The sequence below is a fragment of the Anomalospiza imberbis genome, chromosome 1, assembly GCF_031753505.1.
Source record: "Anomalospiza imberbis isolate Cuckoo-Finch-1a 21T00152 chromosome 1, ASM3175350v1, whole genome shotgun sequence".
NCBI lineage: Eukaryota > Metazoa > Chordata > Aves > Passeriformes > Viduidae > Anomalospiza > Anomalospiza imberbis.
This window is the reverse complement of record NC_089681.1, coordinates 145,570,729-145,593,435: the sequence shown is the minus strand read 5'-3', so window position 1 is coordinate 145,593,435 and position 22,707 is coordinate 145,570,729. Positions and strand designations below refer to the sequence as shown.

Below are 22,707 nucleotides of genomic sequence, written 5' to 3'. Positions count from 1 at the left end.
ATTAGTGTTGGAAGTCTGGTTCAGTTATGTATGTTCTGGCAGACACAGCTGGAGGAAACCTTGAGGTGTAGATGAAAAGTCCATTTTCACTTTGTAAAGATGTATGCACACCCTTAACTTTAAAGGTATAAATTTTCCCGTTGACTTCCCTGGAACTATTCATGCATTAAACATATGCATGAGCCTTTCTAGAAATAGGGAATATAAATGAGGCTACCAAAATAGTTAACCAGAAATACTTTCTGTACAATGGGATAGAAAAATTTACAAGAGGTGTGCACACAGGAGCTCTTAGGAACAGATAACCGTAGGTCACAGGGTTAAAGGACAGGGCATCATTTCTTGTGTATGAGAGGGTGTTTTCAGCGACCTACAGAGCAGACTGGAGTGCAGTTTGCTTTCGTTACGTTAATTAAGCAATTTACTGGAATTTAGCATGTGGCAGATTGGCAGGAGGCAAGTTTAACTTGGGTTGTGTGGCGGAGATCCTTTCATTGCGTTGACAGCCTCAAGTCCTGCCAACAGAGCAGCACACTCAGTGCATTTCTGCTGGTGGCTTCTGTGCTAAGTCCAACTTAAACAATTCCATTGGGGCCTGACAAAGGGAATGGATAAAAATGAACAGGATCTACATTACTTGAGCAGTCTGTTGTGAGCAAGATATCCCGAGTCTGTTTATAAGTAATGAATTTTCATTCAAGCAGTAGCTTACCTGGGCTGACAAGAATTCTATTAGCTATTAGAGCATAATTATTTTTTAATATTCACATGGGAAAAGTTTTTATTTTTATTGTCTGTAACTGTTTCTTCACATTGTTTTTCTTCATAGGTTTATTGTCTAGGTTATGCTGTAGTCATTAGCATTTAAATCTATAGGTTGTTCTGGAGTAGCCAGGGCTTGTTTGGGAATGTCAGCTACACAAACTTCCAGCAAATAAGCAAATTTGAGACTTGAGCTGGTGGTTGGAGAACAACATGAATGCAGCCTATAGCACAATCAAAACCATTAAAAGCCAAAGGCCACTTGTTTGGCAAAGCTGCCCTATACTCAAGCCTTTTAGACATGTGTTTGTTAAAACACCTTAAAACAGACCTTTAAGCTTTGCTGTTTTCATGGCAGAAGCCTGGGCAAGTCTCATCCTCAACCATCTTCTATGTTTCCTTTGATGAATTAAAAACAAGTACTCAAACAAGACCGTCAACTAAAAGCCTGCAAAAAAGCAATTCCTTATTCAGGAGTACTTAAGGCTTTTATACAGTTTCACAGGATTGGGGGGGCTGGGATCTTTGTATCGAGACTACGCTCTGACCTCTCTTTTCTTCTGTATTCAAAACCTAACGTCACCCTGCCCAGGATTATCTGGATCTGCTTTTCAGTATCAAGACCAATTAACTGGTGAGAAGGAAAGCTGTGGGGAAACAAGGCAAATCCAAAATGAGATGAGGCTTCAGTCTCTACTCCAGTCTCCACTTTTATTTATTCTGGTTTCCAGCAGGCTTCTTTTGGCAAAGAGAGATTTACTGCTTGAGCTTTGGCACAGTGTTTCAGACAGGGAGGAGAGCTGGGACAGGAGACCACAGTAAGAAAATGTACCTCGCATTCAGTTTTCATTAAACAAAAGGATTTCTCCATTTCCTTTGAATGTCCTCTTCTATGTCATGATGGCTTTGCAGATGAAATGCCTTCTGTCCTATCAGTGTGTTGCTGTTGTTCACAAGAATCCTGGTGGCAACTAAATGTATGTTTTAGTCTGTGTATGAATTAACATTTTAGTTTTAGTACATCCTACCCCATAATTATACTGAATTGGTTTTGGAGAGTCTGAAAACCTACCTGCTTCCCAAATATAATGGTTTTAACTTCAAATAAATGACAGGACAACAGTGACACTGAAATCATCCAGAGCAGAGAGTAGCCAGGACCAATTCTACATACTGAGAATTCAGCAGGTTTTGAAATTTTGCACTGATATTTGATGATTTCTTGTCCTAACAAAAAGCACTTTTGTTTGTGCCACCTTTATTTTCCTAGAAGCTAAACCTTGCTCTTGGAGAAAACAGGTTGTAGGATCAAAAGATCTAGAAAACTGGCCTTGTTATTCTGTGTCTGCATTTTTATCATCTTCAGTCTCTAATTCAGCTGTGCTGCACAAGTAAAAGTGCAAATTCAGAAGGAATAGTTCAGAGTTTCACTTTTGGCTTTCAGATCTGCAGAATTTTCTTCATACCCAGCGAGTTCATTTACACACCTGCCCGCAGCGCCGCCTGCTCTGTGTTCTAGCACTCTCTCCTACTTTTCCCATTGTCCATGGTATCTTCTATCAATCCATGAGTGGAGCAACACTGTGTTGAAGAATGCACAGCCCAAACCAGAGTATGTTTTTAGTTCAAAAAATAAACCCAAAAAATATTCTTTTCTTGCCTTTGGGGTAGGATACCACACACACTCTGTCTTACCAGAAAAGGAAGTATTGGGAAATTTTGTTTCCTAGAAGAGCTATTAGAAGCAGCAATAATACCCAAACCAAGGCAAAGAGAAAAGCCTGTTTTGTAACTTTGACACTCTGTTATGCTGCTCTTTCTCGTTACTATTTAGTTCTCAGCCAGCACAGCCATGAGGGTGAGTGAAGTATCACCGAGACTGGTGGATGCAACCTCTGTCCTTCATTCAGAGCAGGAAAACCATTTGAGCTTCTTTACAAAACAGAAGTGACTTTGACACATAACATAGGCACGAGATCCCACCAGAGCAGAGGCGTGAGCAGCGCTATGGAATTTGATCAGAATGAGAGAGAGGGTTTTCCTTTAGTGGTATCTGTATTCTGTGACAGTGGTTGGGTGTCACTGCCAGCATATGTGAGCATTGCGCAGCTCTAGAGGGGAGCAGAGCCAGCTCTCCCTGTGCCAGGAGGGATGCCAGGAGCAGTGCCCTGGTCCAGGAGCCATGCTGCACCTCCCAGGAGGTGCCCCCAGGTGAGTCTCCTTCAGGCTGTGCTGTGGTGCTCGGTCACAGGGGTGAATTACTGACATCAGTGTCAGCTGATCTGCAACCAGCAAAGACCTGAGAGTGTCAGAAATTCCCATTTCCACCACTGAGAAAGGCTGATTTGCTACCGTGGCATGGTGAAAATCAGGCATATTAGGATTTCCCTTCTGAGTCCAGGGTGGCCTCACTGATTCCTCTGCCATGGTGAGTGATGGAACCTTTCCTGAGCATTTAGCAGCCAGCAGTGGATCATGGACACTCTCTGGCAGGCACAAGGCAGCTGAGCCCTGCCTGCCTCCAGCTAGCACTGACTGCTCCTTGATTTAACCACACCTGTGGGAGCGAAGGAAAGAGCTCAGCCAGTTGTTAGGATACTTATGGAATCCCACAGGACATTTCCACAAAATTGACAACTGTGCTAGTAAGTACTTTTTTGTGTCTGCTCGAGGGACTGAAATGTCTAAGTTATTATCTGCAGCAGGGACTTCAGGCTTAATAGGCTCAGAGTGCTTGCGCAGGCCATACAATCAATGGGAAGGGGCATGTAGTGTCAGCCTGCAAGATTTGTTGTGAACAGGACTGCAGAATAATCATATTTGGAATGCCTCCATGGATTTTAAAGATGGTGAGCCCTTTCCTTTTACTGCATGGGCTATTCACATTCCTGCTTCCATTGGTTCCTGTAACTTCATTGCCTATGCAACTGGTCTATAGCATTTGCTTAGGGGATTCATAATTTTTTTTAAAGCATCATTTTTTTTCTGATGGGTGAAAATACAAGCACCTGTATAATTTCACAAAATGTGATTTTATTGTCAGAAAAGTGCCACTGATGCATATGGTAATTGAAATGCAAGCAGTGCCAGTAGTATCCCTGCAGAGCCACTAAGTTAAGGCATTAAAATATAGGATGAGGGAAAGTTTAGCCATGACCTTGTAAGTGAATGCTCTTCATCATGGGCAAGATTGCTTAGCAGCCATGGGAACAGGGTGGCCTCTCACCAGTTTCCTGCTTCCCAGAAGGGGTTGAATGGTGTCCCATCTCCAGCTGTGACATGAGCTTCCAGTGGCAGTATGTCCACCAGGACATGCTCACAGGAATTCAGAGGAGCAGAACAGCAGCTCTGGTGGTGTCTCCTCTCCAGCCAGGTTTTCCTCTTCATGGTGGCTGCAGGCTGCTCCTGCAACCCCCTGACCTTTTGAGAGTGTGCTGGTTTTAGCTAAGACATTCTTTGCTACTATGGGCATTTTTCTACAGGCTCTGGAGAGAAATGAAGCCCTTTGCCTGCCAGCTTTTGATGACCAAATGGCTCTCCTGTTTGCCATACTTCACCAAAGCCTTGAGGAGTTTCCCAAACAGCCTCCCCTTTTCTCAACCTCTTTCCCTCTCCCTTCCATCCTCACAGAGATATTGGGATGGAGACAGAACTGTCAGTGATAGAGCCTGAGATGTGTCTCACAGACAGCACTGCCTACCACAGCATGGTCTTCTCATTCAGCAGTGAGTGTGCAGATATTCTAAGTGAAAATTCCTACTCATCCCTTGACAGGAGATGTAGAGTCCATTCCTTGACCTTTACTAAGCCACCTTTGGTGCCTTGACTTCCGTTTGCCACTGCAGGAACCTCACAGCTTAGCCTCTTTGTGGAGCAATGGCCTAAAATATTGTCCTTAATATTCAAACCCCAAGGTTTCTTCTCTTTCCTATCTCCCCCACGGCTAGGAGGTCTTTAGCACAGGCCCAGCGAGATGTATGAGAAAGAAACCTGGCAAAAGGTTTAAATTAACTCTAGTGGTTGTGCCAACTCCTGCAGAACGAGAGTGCCAAAATGCAAACATGGCTGTTCACCAGCATTTGGCAAGGCGGTGACATCTTGTCACCGCTATCCTGGAGCACTGAGGCCCACACAGGTACAAGGACCAGCTGGCTGGGGCACGATGCAAAACAGGGTGGGAAAGCAGAGGGAAGAGTGCCAGACTTTTCCCAAATGAAGTCACAGCCCTGTTTCTTCAAAATTATCTACTCAAATGTGACATTACTCCTGATTGCCAAGAGAATCAAGCCTCCACAGCTACTTACCACTTAACTGATGTGTCACATGGGTTCAAGCTTCCCTGTCTGGGTAGCCCAGTCTATGCTAGTAATAAAGAGTGCTCATAAACCCTCAGCGAAGGAGAGAACGACTCACTTTCAGTGAAACTTGCTCCTGCCACAGAAAGCTGCGAGAGTGCTCTGGAGCTAAGTGCTGACTGTTGGGAAGGTGCCTGGAGCTGGAGGGGAAAAAAACCCCAACATAAAATAAAAAGTCTGCTTTTACATTTAACTCCTCCTGGGTTCAGAACAGCAGAGTTTTATATTTTCATTATAAATAAGCTATAAAGCATCTACATAGTGGAATCTGGATTCCCAGGTGGGAACAACGTACAGGTCCACTCTAGTCAACCATCTCTTTGAAAGTATTACCATGCTAGACCAGGTCTGTGAAGTCCATGGGCCCTTCTGTCACACTCCACGTTGTTCACAGCCCAGTGCCACTCTGCTGTCTTCTCTCACACACTGGGATAGCCTGACTTTTGATTTCAGAGACTGCTGCAGAGCATCAGTTCTCCATCCAGACCATGCATATGCATTGTACTCACATTCTTTTACCTGTCTGAAATTTTTTCCATGGCCAAAATCTTCCAAGCCCTTCCAGTGCCTCCCCTTCTTTACAAAATGCAGGGTCCTGTGCTACTCTGTAGTTGTTGGACACACTGCACCTGTCCGCAGCTTTTACAGAGGAGAGAATTCACTGCAATTTCCTATACCAGCTGGAGTTTGGTGCTGTGGCACAGCTTTATCCTGAGGTGGGTATTAAGTTTGGCATCAGGCTTGGTGATGGCAAAATGATGTTGCCCATCGTCCCAGTATGCTATTTGCATATCAAAAGTACATTTGAATAAAGAGGTTCAAGAGACATTTTATTAGAGCAGCCACAGAAAAGTAAAAAGTCATGTTCCTCTTCAGACACAGTCCAAGGCTTCTATACAGCTGCCATCAAAGTGGTATTTCTTCTTCCTCTGTCCATTACTCTCTAGCAAAAACACAACTGCAGGTATGTCTCTACAGGAGAACATTTATCTTCTGCCATTTCCAAAGGCCAGGGAAAATTAAGTTTCCGAGATTAGTTATATAAGAAAAAAGAAACTTGAATTTTATGTGCAAGTGCAAACTTAAACCAAGCAAACTGTCATTTGTATTTTATTTGCTCTGTAAAAAGCCTAGGAATACAAAGAACTTTTAACTGAATATAAAACTCAATATTTTCTTTCCAGGTGTCCATAGAAATACCAGTTTAGTAGAAAATAAATACAAAACCTGCAAAATACCTTAATTTGGTTTTGCTAAGAAGCCCTCATTATGAAAAGAATGGGGGAAAGGGTGAAGTAGTTCCTCTTTATTTCAAGCTTGCTGCTTTAATTCCATGTTGCATATGAAACAACAAACAAAATTCTAAGGAATGTAAAAAGTTCCTGTGTCTACAAAAGCCTTAATAATACCACCCTGAGCTGAAGAACAATGGCACTGACATGAAAGGATTTTCATTTCTAAGAAATATCTGGCTAAGTCAGAGTTCAGGAATACATGTATTCCATGCTCTTCTGCAGGGCTGATTTAAACCAGACCTACTAACCTGAAATGTGCTTCCTCCCTGGGAGACTGAGCTGCAGCAGCTCAGGGCACCTGAGGTGAGACAGTGGGCTGGAGACAGGGTGGTACCTCAGGTCTAGGTGAAAGAGGAGAATCTGAATTAAACAGAGTATTCCAGGTATAATGCTACATTTCATACACTGTTCCTGGCTCACAAGGATGGACTGCAGCCTCCACTAACTACAATCGGTACAAAATTTTGAGAAAATTCTCCACTTAAAAAATGGCAAACCCCATGTTTAATACCCACAGAGCATTAAGGTACAAACAAAATCGCTGCTTTCCATGTTATTTATCTCTGCATCTTTCTGATACTTGTATCCTAAAGGTTCATTTTTCCAAATGGCATAATTTTGGCAAAGGATGAGGTCAGTGAACTCCCAGATTGTGCACTGCCTATCCCTCCTGCAGCATTACAGGGATATGCAGATGCTCAGCACCTCAGAAATCCAGGCTTGCTATACAGCTAAAACAAATGTGCAGAGCATGAATATAACAATTACCAGAGACTTTAAAAAATCTGTCTGCATTCAAAGTAAAAATAAAACTGGGAAATTTCAAAATTTCCTGAGGTGCTCTTTTTGATCAACTAGAACTTTGGCTTCATTTCAATTTAGGCATTTCTTTTATAGTACAATGCAAAATACAAACTACATTGTGAATAATATAAAAGCTTTTTTTTTCCCAATGGGAATGCCAGAACATATCCATTGTTTTTTTTTTTTTTTTCCTCAAGCATATTCTTTAGCAAATATGATTTTATGAAGAAGTTAATCATCAGTGGAGTTGTATTCTCCAATGGAAAGGAGGGCTGTTTTTGACTTTTTTCTGGTAGAAATTACATAGTCCTAGAATTTTCAGGTTTTAAAGTTCTCTAGTTCTACTTGAAATTTTCCATTCTTTTTTTACAAAGAAATTCAATAATGCCCTTTATCATCACTCATAGTGAAAGTGTCTACTCATGGTAAACTATTTAACTTGGGTCCACTCTAGGCTGAGTGGTTGCTATATATTTTTTCATGGATTTGTGTACTCATGCAGGTTTTGAAATAAAATACATATTGGTGCTAATGGATGAGAAAGCACAAATGAAGTGACATTCTATAAAACCATCAGCTCTGGGGAGATGTTGAAAAGGCAAAGTTTGCTCGTGTGTCAAAGAACTGATGGCAAGAAGAAGTGATCAGATGGAAGGTTCAAAATGAGAAGGGAAAAAAGGAAGTTTTCCCACAGAAAGAATAATTAAACTGAACTCATTGTGAACAGAGTGGAACCCAAGAGGGTAACTGAACTATACAAAGCTGGGATTCCAGACATACATTCAGCTTGAAAAGGATGCTTCAGAAGTCAGGAAATTCAAAGGTAAGTGTCTCACAACAGAATTTTTTAGGCATCTTCCTCAAAAAGATACTGAGCTAGATACTTCTTCTTAATATGCATTTTTGTTAATAATCTCTTCGATCTAAACTATAAAACGTGCTGTGCAACATGACTGAACAAACATCGCTGTGAGAAGTATTTCCCCCTTGTTTGAGTAATTTGAATTTGTAAGCTAATGTAAGTTTTTGTGTTAAATAATGTACTGTGTTCAATTTTCTTTCTTGTAACGTACTTTGAAGCTTTCAAAGGGCACTCTAGGTTCATAAATAATGTGGTGTTCTTTGCCAGAACTGTAGGGCATTTCTCATAAGTTCTGAATCTTCTTTGCCAGAATTGCAACATGTTACATGCCAAATCCTGCACACAATGTTCTACATGTGGCAAATACATATTGGTAAAGACCAGAGGCGTGGCATTCCTGGATTTCTTAGAGAGAGTGGGGAAGGGAAAGAAGTGGGAAGGAATAATGAAGAAGGGCAGAGAAAAAGTCAGTGCATCATTTTAAAAAATGCAAAACGACAAAAAAAACAACCTCAACTCCCAAAATAACCCATAACTTGCACTTAATTATTTCCAAAAACTAAACTGTTTGCTGCATGCAGCACAAACTCACAGGTACCCAGAGCTGGATCTGTACTTTTCCTTCAGTTATGGAAACCAGGTTTTTCAATGCCAGACATTTGTAATGGTCAGAACACCTGCAATCCCTGCTCCTCTGAGCACCTGCTAATGTAAATGGAGAGGCTGAGAGCCAGGAGAAGCAGCACAGTCAGGATCACCACTATTTAGCAGGCTGTGAAAATGAATCCTCTTCAGGCAAAATCGGCATTTCTTATGCCCAAAGCTACTGGGAATAAACCAAGGCCAATGTTTATAAAGCGTGAACTCTGGCCTCTTTGCAACCTCTGCCACAGACAAGTAGGCTCCTACTTTTGCAGCTTGGAAGAGGAGGAGTGTAAAGCAGCAAGACCCAGAAATTCCAACAGCCATTTGGCCACATAGGCTAGACTGCTGAAGGATAGCAGGACTTTAATGTGTCTTTGGTTACCATTTTCTTCATTAAGCACAAACAAGAATGTCAACAGTCCTCTACAGTTTGGATACAATTCCTGAAGTAATTAAAAATTTTCACCATTCCCTGCCCTTCACTTAATTTCAAGAAAATGGTGACAATTATTAATCACCCAGCAACAACCAGCTAGTTGAAGTTACTAGAAGGTACTTAGACCTAATCAGGCCTTAAGCACCAGGACTTGATAAACGTTTACTAAATAAACTGATGTTAAAACTGAACTCCACATTCTGCAACACTAAATGAACGTTTTACTATCTGGTTTCTTTTGAGGTGGCAAGAAACTACAGTATAACCTTTGCTGTTGGCAGAATTACACTGCTTAGAGAAAAACATCCTGTGCGTTACCATTTGCTGCCATGATTTACAGAGATACGGTCTGTAGTCTGTATCAGTTTCATGTGGAAGTTTTAAAGGTAAAAAGTTTTCTGCAGAGTTTGCAGATTTCTGCATTAGTGTCTGTGTTGTTGCAAAGAGGATCAAGTGGTGCTGTGTCACAAGCTTTTCAAGGAAGTTAGCACATTTCTTCAGGTTCATCTCCTGCAAGGTAAGACTCTCCCCTCCATTGCTTCTGTCTATCCAATAGAAAGCTGATAAACTGTCTAAAAGCAAAACACAGAGTGAGGGGTGAGCGCAAAAGAGGTTTTCTAGAGAGTAGAGAGTCAGGAGTAACTGAGTGCTACTACTGCAGCTCACAAGGAAGAGCCTTCCCAGGCACTGCTTTATCATTTCTTCTGTCCCTTGTGCCAGTCTGTTCTCAAGAATGGTGATGAGCCGGAGCATATCGAAATGGTAATCGGTGTCAACAAACATGACTTCTACTTCCAGTCCTCCTTCTGCTTTGGGAATGATGCAGCGGGCTATTAGGTGATAAAGCATTTCTGTTTTTCCCGTCCCTTCCGGGCCATGGAATTCAATAACATCTCCTGTTCAAAAACAAAGCAGCACCTTGTCAGGTAAGAGCGTTTATAGCCCAGAGTTGGTTCTCAGTGTTTTCTGAACCAATACTCACTATTCCACAAATTGGAAAATGCATTTTACTTGACATTCATAAAATGGTTTAAATCCTGGTTAGCATCCACCAAAAGATATTTCAGTTTTCAAGAAAGGCCTCTGAAGTGAAGTTAATCAACTGTGAACAAAGGTTGAAAGCCCCTGCCAGCACCATCTAGGAGATTTCCATCAATAAAAGGTTGGCGACTGGATTTCATCTATATCATTACAGGCAGATAAAGGCAGAAGAGGAAGCTGCTACACAAAAGTGGCTAAGAAACCATCTACACTATGCACACACAATTAAGAAATAACCAAGCAGAGGACAAAGCAAAAAAATCTGACATTTTAGTGGTCATTTCACATAGATGTCACATGCTGCATGTCACAAGATTCCTGCAGGAATCTCTGACTGGTGAAGAGAACACCGGTAAGTTTATTCGGCACTTATATTCTACTGTGGTGATAATAATGTGAAACTGCTTCTTTTGACAAGGGAGACTCAGGGATTCCTTCAACTCCAGGCAACGCCTCTGTCTGAAGCAAAGAATCTCTGTTCATAAAAGGATTCAGCCTAATTACCTCATCCATGTGGGTCATAAAATACATATCATAAAAATTTAAAATGTTAACTAAAAACAGCATTATGCTTCATTAGGAAACCAGTTCTTTTGGTGGATGCGAATGCAAGATACTCTAAAGTCTTATCCAAAGACTTCTGATGTCTTGTATCAGAGCAAGACCCTAGGAGAAGTTAATTTATTAGCTGGTCTTTATGAATTTCTAATTTTGGGAACTGGATTATTTATTTATGACATTTTGGATTTTATAGGCAGAAGGGTAACCACATGCAATAAGGAGAATCACACAACTGTAATTGCAGGAAGGTGAGAGATTTCCATGGCCTTGGCAAGTGCAAATGGCATAACAGCTTTCCATAGGGGGATGCAAGATTAGAGAATTAACTGCAACTTTCCTTAAACATGTTTGTACCTGCCTGAGTTAACAGGGTTTTTCAAGTCACTGCTCAACTTCTAGAGGATGTCCTTATTCACAAATGCCTACAATGTCAAGATACAGTTTGGGATCAGGGGAGGAAGATGGTAGGGAAGAAACCAAGCTCATCTCCGTTTGCAGGTGTTAAAAGCAATTTACACCTGATGTGACAAGTCTGTCCACTTCAGTGACACTCAGCAATACCATTTATATGAATTTCTGATAATTTGAAATCTATTAAAAAGCTTGATTGCCTCCCAAGCCCTTACTAAGCTGTTCTGAATGGCTCCCTCACTTCTGAGATGAACAATAACTACACATCCTGGGACATAAGTTTTTATTTTCTCTTCCTGTCCAGGAGTCACAGTGCCCAACTCTGACGCTTGCAGCGAGTGGCTCTGCTGTCACACAGACTGTGCCAGAGAGAGACCTAACCACACCCTGGCAGGGTGAGATACCAGCTTGGAAGAGCTTCTCCTAAAAGTGCTGGGTAGGTCATTCCCTCCTGTTTTGTCTCTTGCAATATTTTAGAACAATTGTGTAAGGCAGCTCTTGATAAGGAACAAAGTGTATCTTTTGCCACTGGCTGTGACACAAAACTTCTGCCACCCTGATTGGCACTTCTGAATCCAGACCAGTAACTGAGTGGGGCCAACAGGCAACAGACTGCTTCACCTGCCTTTACAGCAAAATATGACCTGCTGGATTCAAAAATTATTCTGGGAAATAAATGTTTCACCTTTTCCATTTGAAGACATTCTAACAGGATGTCTGTGTGCTACAGAATGACACTGGATAAGGGTTTTTTATTGGCAGAAGTAATAAAACGTATTTAAGTAAAAATTCTAAGTTGAATGACAAAAATCATTCTCAGAGGTTTTGGTGGTGGTCATTTATTAATGTGAACAGCAAGACAGCCAAGCAACCCTCAAAGTTTGTTCAACATTGCTGAAAGAGATACACAGCTGCCTTGTAGTTTGACTAAGATACTTGAGTTACTCTGAAAACAGTAACAGCTTGGACTGCAAGAAAACCTCAAGAGAGCCGAGGATTTCTGTGCCTTCCTGATTATCCAAGAGCCTGTCCACAAAGAGAACGGGTGCAAAACAGGAGCCATTTATAGCACCATCTATAAATGTAGGGTTTCATTGAATTAGCAACCAGGCTGTTACAGTAAGATAAGAGGGGAAATTCATTTCTCTGGATCAGAGAGTACAAACCATGACACAGCAAAGGAGGAAGTGAGGCCAGCAACGTTTTCAAGAAGCCTCTGACACGCTGACAATAGGTCACAGAAGAAACTGAGTGATCATGACTAGCATCATTCATTAATGTCAAAACAACTTTGAAAGGAGGATTAGTAGAAAGATACTGTCACAGGATGAGAACAGGCTGAGAGGGAGAGCAGGAACAGCACTTTAACATGGAAGAAAGTTAATGGGAATTTTTTCTATTAGAATTGGTGTTGGCAGACATTAAACATATCAGTACATGAACATTCCATTAGCTTGGCAAAACATGCAGAAGACAAACTAATTGGGTTAATAAAAACTTACATTTGTGAAGATTTAACAGATGGAGATGGATGAGTAGAGTGATTTCACATGAAATTCAGCACTGGTGAATTTAAGAGTTAGGTTTTAAGGAGTCCCCTAACACATTGCCTGGCTCAGGGCAGCCTGAGCTGGCTCATTATGGGCAGACTAAAGAGAATAATAGTCCAGTTCTATGAATGGGCATGCAGCTTAAACTAAATGATGCTGAAGAAATGTAAATACTTATGTAAGATTAATATATTTTTAACTGAAACACTGTGCCCAGTCCTGGTGATCAGTTTGGTGTTGTGTCTTGAATGAGAAGAGCCTTGTTTCTGTCTGTAATCAATCCACCTGAAAACACTGGTTAAACTATTTTTTGACACTGCAGATACAAACAGACTGTTGGCACACTCAGCAATAACTTTGTGTGTTTCACATTTTAGGCTACCTTGAAGTTCCTGGGCTGGTCATTTACAATACTGTGCAGAAGCTGTCACTAATATTTATACCATTTATAAGTGAAGTAGAAAGGCCTAATATTTATTCCAAGTTAATGTTGGGTGTCATGCAATTGGTGAACATCAGAGCCTTACACTGACACCCACACCTTCATACCAGTGGCACAGGGGAAATATGACTGGCAATAGTGGAAGATTATTTAATGCTTGTGTCACTTTTGCTCCATTCCAGAAGAGTTTAAATGGTATGTAATTAATGTACTTATGTGCCCTTAAATATGCAAGTCCATCATAATTAGAAGCAGTGGTTATAGTATCACATTAATACCTATATTACCTGTCCCTATTTTACAGTACCCTGACATGCAAGTTATGAACACTTAACTAAAATGTAACCTTTGGATAGTTTATTGAACTTCATGCATTTGTTTGGTTTAAATTTCATCAGAAAAAAAAGAATAATTTAGGTCTTTGCATTGCTTGAATCACAGCATTTTAGATGAAGAGCTGTTCAGTACTGACTTCATGGGCAACATATTACAGAATTCCACAGTGACACGCTAAAAGTCAAGTTCATGACAAATGGAGAGGTAGGCCTTCAACAGGGATTTAAGACTGAATAATGTGAACACACATCAAAATAACACATGGGCTCACATGAATACTGTGGTATTAAAAGACAAAGCAAAAATGTAATAAAAGGTGAAGTCCATTTATATATGTACAGCTAAAGGGCTGTGCTAATGTTAGGCAGCTTCATTAATGTCAGCCAAAAAGCATGACCAATACGGGTAATAATTGATACCATTTGTTGGAAGCAGAAGAAAAATACAAGTGCTTCAAAAGCTCAATTGGCACAGAGAAACCAGTGATGAATTTTAGAAGGTTTCCAGCCATCTTAGAACTGAGGCTCGGGAACAGTCTTCAGACAGACATGAACAACCTATAAAGCTTTAAGAGCAAAGCAGATCATTTGACACGAAATTATGCAATGCTATGGACTGCAGCAAGGGCAGTTAGTGATCCCCAAGAAAACATCTTAAAATCTGTTTGACCAGTACATAACCAGTTCGGTCTCAAAAATTTGTTTGTTGTGTGTAAAGTTGACTAAAAAATACCAAACATCCAGGCTAAAAGATCATTTAATATTTATGTTTTGAAAAAAATACAGTAATATCTCATCTTCTAAAAAAAATTAACAATCTGAGAGCCTTGTGAAGCATACACCAATTTCACTCCTGGCCCTTAATTCTTCTTGTGAGTAACATAGCAGTTCAGAAATGAGAGTACTTAAATATTCTTCTGTGCTCTACCTGCACTGGCTTAGCAGTATTTCTCCACCCTTTATCACTGTTATGTCACATTGGAAACTTTCAGGGCAGGAATCATGTACTGCTAAAGCCCACACTTGTTTTCTAGTGCTGCAAAACAATACACAAAGGCTCTCACAGTGACTGTGTTTGAAGACTAAGCATTATCTCTCATCCAATTATCCTGATTCTTTTTCTTGCTTTTTCTGCTCTTTCTTCTGAACATTCCATATTTGTGGGAATTCAAACTGCAGACAAGTGTGCTGCTAACCACTGAAGCCACATACTTGCCTTATGAAATCCACTCATACATAAATTCCCCAACAGTAGCACCTCACCACTGATCCTTAGAGTTTGCCACTCATATGCCTTTTTTCATATATATTTTTAGTCTTGTGTAATCAGAGTTGTCTCTTCAATCATGAAATTCATGAAATTTCACACAATCTAGAAATTCAGTCTGACTTCCTGAATAGTGTGTTATTTTCTGTTTAGTTCACTAATTTCTTTCATTAAAATACCCAGTCTTGATCTTAAAATTTCTTGTACTGGTGTCATTGAAAGGTTACCCCATTTCTCCAATCTGAAATTCTCATTCATTCACTGAAGGTCTCTATGAGCCATGTTGATCCTGACACTGTGAACTCATTCAACTAATTAGGACCTATGTCCATAATGGAATTGTTTATGAAGTTCTATTCTAAGTATACTTAGGATTTTTCAGGTCAAGACTGAATGGCTTGATGACTTGGCTTCATTGAAAAATACTGTTTGCTCATGCCCCTTATCCTAATTTACCCAGACAACTCTGTATCACTGAACTCTCTGCTATTTACTGAACCTCATGTTCTTTGCAAATTTCTGCAGTTATGACTTTGTGGTGGTTGTCAAGACCACTGATTAAAGAAACAAACAAAGAGGTTTAATGACAGACTCTAGAACAAATTGCTGGAAAACTACTGACACTGACCAATGTGCTTGGTATTTACTCACCTACACCTGTGTCTTGATATGCATAAAGTAGATTATGAGACCTATTTAATAATATTTGGAAGGGTGACTTTACATGATTCCATTTTATCTAGTTTTCATTGAACTACATCTAGGGCAAAATAATTTACTTGTATGCTTATCTCTGAGAATACTTTTACATGAACATTTTTCCATAAATGGGATGAAGACACATTTTTACCATGAACAGGAGAGCCTTCCTCAGCAAACAGACAAGGTTCGAGATTCTTCAGAGAACTTCTTCCCTCAAGTCGTGCAAGCAGCTTTTAAAGACAAGACAAAGAACCATGCTGTTAACTTAAAATAATGAACCTCAGGACACAAATTTAAAGGCTTCTAAGAACTGACAGTTTTCCATAACAGTCCTATTGAAAGATTAGCCTGATTTTAAAAATGTTTTCATAAATACATATGGAAATGTATGGGCTGGACTACAGCAACAGAAGGGCCCAGCCTTACAAACAAGGAGCACACATTCAGTGGCAGTGAGGACTGGAGATATGAGGATAAATAAAGTTTAAAAAGCAAAGGCTGCTCAGGGACATTAGTGAGAGGGATTGCCTCCAGTACACAGCAGCGCTGCCATTCCAAAGAACAAAGGGAAAGAACATAATTTGTAAAAACCTCCAAAAAAAAACACTGGCTGAGAGGTGAAACCTTACCCATCAACAGTCCCCTGAGCCAGCCTCTCTGAGCATTTCTAAGTAAAACCATGTGCATTTCACCTGAAAAGTTACACAGGACTCCTCTGGGCTACAATCCTATTATATCATAGTTACTTGTTCAAACAGAGTATGGATTAAGAATGTTCAAAAGTAATTAGTCACCAGTGGCTCTGCAAGAACCTTTCTAAAGCAAGCCTGAATTTGTTAAGCAAGGTCTCCAAAGCCCCTCGTAAAGTAAGTCCATTGTAAAACTAATTAGTTCAAAGATCATGGGCAGTTTATTAAATGGAGAGGTATTTGCATAGCAAGTAGACAGGTACTCACAAAACCTGTGTTATTAGTAGTACTGGCACACTGTGTAAAGCAAGAATGAACATTTTCCCTGGTACTAGAGCTGTTATTCCTTACATGTATCAGCACACATGGGAAAGGACATTATTGGGATGCTCAGTGTCACCAGAGCACCTACCTGGTGCCAAATACTACATTCCCCAAGACATCCAGATGTCATTTAAAGATGTGAACAAAACAAATCCTGTTCAGTTTTATCCCATCCTCAAGACCAAAAGAACAGTGAGAATACACTTTCAAACAACTGCTGCCTTCTCTTGCTTTCCTCCGTGTCATATCCATGAGCAACACTTGCTCTGAATGATCTTAAACGTTCTTTGAACAGTTGTGTGTGTGTGTGTGCCTTTAAGAGTAAAATAAAACTCCATTAAATGGTCCTGAATTTGCTTCGAGTGGTCACAATGGGAATCTAAGTGTAACATTTTCATTGACATTTTAAGATTCCTTTCCATTAACAAAATGTCAATGTGTTTGTTTGCCTTGGCCTCTTCACACATATCCAGGAGAGTTTTCTGACTTGTCCTCTCAAGGGCCAAAAAACCACTTGAATTGACCTTGTTCTGGATCAGCAGATCCTCCCATTACATTTCACACATTTGTGCAGCATAAAACACATGGTGAACTCCTGGGAATCAGCAGGGTTCCATGATCTGGACAAAGAAAAATCCAGATGGACAGATGTACTTAAGAATACAGGAACATAACTTAGGCACACAAACCAGCAGCTTTCAACTACCAAGAGGGCCTTGGCAGATCCTGCATGTGCAGCTCTTCTGTGCAAGCAGCTGCCTGGCCCTGGCCACCAGCGAAGAGAGGCTGCGCCCACTGGGGAGAAGAACCAGGAGTCTCCCACCCCTTTGTTAGTGGAAGCTGAGGGAAAGAGGAAAACCACCACAGGCTGCTGCTTTCTGATGCTCTTCACTTCTTAGCAGAGGAAGCTCTGCTGCAGCACACAGGGATAACAGGGGCTCAATGATGGGCACTGCTGGGGCCAGCAGTCACAGCTACTGCTGGCCTAAACACATTGCTGCAGCCTCCTGCTCCTAAATTAATTTGTACACTAACAAATATATCTTCTGCAGTTTATTTTTTTCTGGAACAGTGAGCTCCTCTCCTGTCCTCTTAGACTAACAACTCCTTAAGTTTACTGAGAGAGAGTAAATTGATCACTACTGTTTAAATATGAATCTGTTGTTATTTAAATGACAAGTTTGTGTATTAATTTTAAATAACTACAGGTGCTTTCTCTGAGCACTGCTCATGAAGGTAATTTATGGTAATTTGCTGATGGTAGCACACCTGTGTTTTTATCAAGCTTGTATTTACTTCCGAGTTCTGAAGCAGAATCTCCAAAGGCACTTGCCTCATTAGTGCCATGCTGGGAGCAACGGGGTTCCTGGCAGAAACTGGCAACAATTTTCCTTCAGCTCTCACAAAGGTTTGTCCACAGTGCAGCAGAAGTGATGGAAGCAAAGCTGAGATGAGCCACTGCACAGGCACCCCTCACCTCTGCCCACATTACAGACATGGACAGCACCTGCTGCTCCAAATCGAGCAAGAGCCACCTTGGCTCTGTTCCAGAGGAGGCATTCCCATTTTGCCTCCTCACATGTTCTTCTGGAATATGAGAGGGGGAGAAATCTACAGCATGTAAAGGGTAATCTGGAGGGTGGATGTCATGTGTCCCAAGCTTTGTCACAGACAATGTACAGAACACAGCAGGACAGCACCCCTGGAGAGAACCTTGGAGAGGGAAGAGCTTAGAAAAAATTCCCAAGTCAATTTCAAATCCCATATTAGAGACTTCTGATTCTATAATCAAAGTGTAGGTGCTCATTTCTTCCTCTATAAGCCTCTCTTCATTTTTTTTTTTTTACACAAAACACCACCCTTTAGTAACCTGCCAGCGGTAGCTCCTCACTCTTAGGTATTCTTTGGAAATGCAATTATGCCAGCAACAAACTGCACAGAAGTGCAGTTACATGTAGAGAATAAACCATACAGCAAAATTTCAGCAGCAGCTGGGTTAAATGTCATTAATGACAAAGCTGATGGGACTCAAATATTTCAGCTATGCCTTTTATAATTTATTGTCCTTTTAATAAACAAATATGCATATGGACAGTCCCACTGACTAAGGCATGACATGCTCGTTCTTTGTTGGTTTCAACAGAGCTGTGCATCAATGCAAGCACACATGTAGGTTTTGTCAGGAATGAGAGATTACTTCATTAAAATGTTAAAGAAATTCAAATTAAATACTCCAGCTCTGGTAGAGGCTGTGAGCTAACCTACAGGCTATTTACACACACAAACCTATCTTGAGTACTAGACAAAATTTAATTCTCAACCACTATAACCACTCTGAGCTTTTGTAAACTTTGGGCATGAAGACATATGCAAGCTATTTATCATTACTTTTATTGTGATAAACCAAAGGTGTTTTGTAAGAACTTCTAATTTGTTGTATTAATTATATTCAATAATAAAAGCACAATACTGCGGTCTCAGTGTAACTCAGTAAAATCTGACTTTATGCATGAGACTATTAAAAGAACTACTGGTTTAAATTAAGTGTTTTCTCTTTCAAGTACTTTTACCATTTTTTGTCTGGACACTGTATTCATACATTGACTTCTCTTAACCCATTGGTTTTCAAGTCCTCCCTTGTTCCGGGATGGATATCCATCCACTGCAGGCAGTTGATGCCATGAGCATTCCCTGTCAGCACCACTCATGTGGACAAATAAATGCATTTACCCCTTGGACAAAGAGCACAGCTCATGTCTTTAATTCGTGTCTATTTGCCAATAGGGGACATCTGGTACTAATTTTTTTAAGTGTCAAAAGGGTTTAAAAGCTCAAGTCCCACTAAAAACCACACAGAGCTTTAACAATAAATATTATCACATTTTTCTGTTTTATGTGAACTATTCAGCATATTCCGGTACAGTTACACACAAATCTCCAAGCAATTAAGTTGCTGATCACAAGTGGAAATTTCTAACAAATAAAACATCCAGACATGAAAAAAAACCCTAATAACAACACAAGATCCCGAAACTCAAACCTCTTTTCTCCTCAAGAGGAGGAAACCAATTTCACAGAATTTTCTAGGTTGGAAGAGACCTTTAAGATCATCGAGTCCAACCCATGTTCTAACACCTCAACTAGATCATGGCACCAAGTGCCACATCCAGTCTTTTTTTAAACACATCCAGGGATGGTGACTCCACCACCTCCCTGGGCAGATGATTCCAGTGTTTGACCACTCTTTCTGTGAAAAACTTCTTCCTTAAGTCCAGCCTGTATCTCCCTTGGCGCAGCTTGAGACTGTGTCCTCTTGTTCCATCTATTGTTGCCCGGAGAAAGAGACCGACCCCCAGCTCACCACAGCCACCCTTCAGGAAGCTGAAGAGTTCCACCTTACAAAATGTTTATAGAATCATAAAGTCGGAAGAGACCTTTAAGATCACCAAGTCAGAACCTTTAAATGAAACCTTCCTCACAGGTCTTCTTCCTTAAGCATTGCCTCCAACGCTTGGGAAGGGAGCGCGAAGGGAATATTTATAAAGGAATTATCGAGACACTCGAACCAACCTCCCCCCCGGGCTGCCAGAAGCGCCCACGGCAGGAATCCACCCGCATCCCGATACAAAGGCAGAACACGGACCCAGGGAACCGTGATCCCTCCCGGATCCGCGGGACATCCACCGGGAAAGCCTCCGCGGCCTTTCGGGGGCGGAACTCCCTCCCTCACGCACCGCCCCCTCAGGAGGCCCCGCGAAGGCTCCCCCGCGCCCGCCCCGTGGGGGTGAGGTTCAGCGCTCCCCTTTTCCCCTGGCTACAGCCTCGCCCGGCTCTCCCCGCCCGTGTGCCCGAGCCCGGGGCTGCGGGGAGCGGGGCGGGGGCCGCGCCTCACCTGCGTGCCCGACTCCGCCCCGCCGAACGCGTCACCCATGGCGGCCCCGCGCCCGCCGCCGCCGCCTCGCAGCGCCCCCGCCCGGCCGCGCCCTCTGCGCCTGCGCGGCTCGGCCCCCTGGAGCGCGGGGCGGAGCCTGCGGGCTGCGGAGCCGCGGGTTCGAGTCCCACCTCCGGCTCAAGTCACGGCCACCCTCGTACGCGGTCTGGGATTCCATGGACACGGCCGAGAGAATCACAGAGTCAAATAGGTTGGAAAAGATCGCTGGGGTCATCGAGTACAACTTATGACCGAACATCATCATGCCAAGCAGACCACGGCACTGAGTGCCATGTCGTCTTTCCTTAAACAGGAATGGTGACTTTCCCTCTAGGGACGGTGACTGCCCCGCCTGCCTGGGCTGCCATTCCAGTGTCTAATAATTCCTTCCAAGAATAAATTCTTTTTGTCCAACCTAAACCTCCCCTGGCCCAGCTTGCAACCATGTCCTCTCATCCTGCCCCGAGTTACCTGAGAGAAGAGCCTGACCCCCACCCGGAGACAAGCTGTTTGTTTCTTTCTAAGGACTTGTCTTTCTACAGGTGTGTGGGGTTTTTTTCTGCTCCTGCTGGAAAGGGGCAGGTGGCTGGGCTGCTGTGACTCAGGGAATGCTCCTTGGTGACACTGGGAAGCTGTGACTCAAGGGAAGCTCGTTTGCGTGGCTGCGATTAAACTCTTGACGCCTGCGAATTGCTCTTTGCCAGCTATCAATTATGGCTTAAATTAAAAGGGGTCTAGAGTATTTTTAAGAAGTCCCTGGAACGAACGGGGCTTGCGTGGTGTGTGATGCTCTGGGGCAGGAGCTGATGGTCGGCGGCTTGGTCACGTCCGCCGCCTGTGTCTGTGGTCAGCAGCAGGACCTGCTCCTCCCGGACCATGGCCCATCCACTGCAACCTGGGCAGGCAGGAGGGATGGGCACAGGGAGAACACAGGAGAACCCGTTTGGTTTTTCCATAGGCTAAATGCAGAACCAGCAGGATAAGAATAGCAGCTCCCAGTATCTGCATATCAAAGAGCAGCAATGATGCCATCCCTCGGGTCTAGCGAGGTTATCCGTGATACTGCACGTCCTTACAGTTAGGAGGAGAAACTGGTGGTAGAGTTCTCTGTTTCTTCAAAGAAATCATGTTTGTCTATAAAAAAGAGTTTCTACTAGCATGCACCACAAGAAAAATTCTAGCCTCAGATGCAGGGCATTAGCTTTGTTTACTCTTTCAACCCTCTTTCAGCCCAAAATACGGAGCTCTACTACAAAACAAACTGTTGTTGCCACTTGACTAACTCCAGATGGATGCCATCAGATAGATTTAACCCAACTCGAACCTCTAGTTTTGGTGTCCAGTCCTAATTCTGCTCATTAAAGTACAGAAGGGGGATGGTCGATCTGCACAGCCTGAGTAGTCTTTGTCTTTTTCTGTGTATGGATACACGTGCCAAATTATCAGGAGCATGGAATGTGGTTCTCTGGTGAGAAAGACTTGGATGGCCATGGGGAGGGCACAAAAATGCAACTACAATACTTTTGGTTTCATTGTATTGAAGGAAGTTTCTTCTTTGCATTTTGGAAGAAGTCAACAATAAGGGACAGACAACTTTAAGAGCTGTGTACCTGAGTATTCTTACAGTGCCTCAGTGGTCTGGGCCACCTGGAAGAGTTTAAAAGCTTTGTTAATTAGTAGTGATTGTCCTTGAAGCTGACTGAGGAGTGACCTAACCCAAGAGCAGAGTGGACTCGCTGTGATGACAATGACACTACTCACTGCATCAACCACATGATTTTTTTTTTTTTTTTTGTAATTATAGGTTCTTTGTTGCTCTTGTCTTCTAATTAAAGATGTTGTACTAATTTTTAAAAAGTGATTGCTAGTTGAATTCAGAGCCATAAAATATACAGCACAGATAAATACCAGTTGACTGAAGCCCACTCCTAGCTCATCACTTACCATTGTGAGAGTCCCAGTAGGGTTCTGTGGGAGCTCTTCTACTGCACAGCTGAACACAGCTTTGGCATTACAATCTAATGCGAAATGAAGTATCACAGTTCAATGGAGATCAAGCAGCAAATATTTGAGAGAGAGGTTAAACACACAGAACTCATCTGAGCAGAAAAAAAAAAAAAAAGATATTAAGAATATTTACTAGCATGAAATAGTACATAATAATTAGAAATGTGTAAATCAAATACACCGGTCACTCTGATAGGCAGATTGCACAGCAGCAGTCAGCATTACTGGCATCTTACCACATTTTGTAATATTTTATCAAAGCTGTCTATGTAGTTCTCATAGTTCATC

General features: G+C 41.9%; 1 protein-coding gene across 1 annotated transcript; it reads right to left on the bottom strand.

Annotated features, from left to right (window-relative positions):
* Positions 1-5,926: 5,926 nt before the first annotated feature.
* On the bottom strand, positions 5,927-20,466 carry XRCC2 (X-ray repair cross complementing 2). Its single transcript, XM_068174956.1, has 3 exons — positions 20,374-20,466; positions 15,617-15,698; positions 5,927-10,055 (listed from the first exon to the last, which is right to left on the bottom strand). Exons 1-3 carry the CDS (start codon positions 20,410-20,412, stop codon positions 9,340-9,342), a joined length of 837 nt encoding a protein of 278 aa, XP_068031057.1. The 5' UTR covers positions 20,413-20,466; the 3' UTR covers positions 5,927-9,339.
* Between the last annotated feature and the right edge of the window lie 2,241 nt (positions 20,467-22,707).

Coding starts and splice junctions, on each gene's coding strand:
- XRCC2 (XM_068174956.1), bottom strand. CDS start 20,412: ATGGGTGACGCGTTCGGCGGGGCGGAGTCGGGCACGCAG. Junction 15,699..20,373: donor GGGCGGAGTCGGGCACGCAG/GTGAGGCGCGGC, acceptor TGTCTTTAAAAG/CTGCTTGCACGACTTGAGGG. Junction 10,056..15,616: donor GGAAGGCTCTCCTGTTCATG/GTAAAAATGTGT, acceptor GTTTTTGAACAG/GAGATGTTATTGAATTCCAT.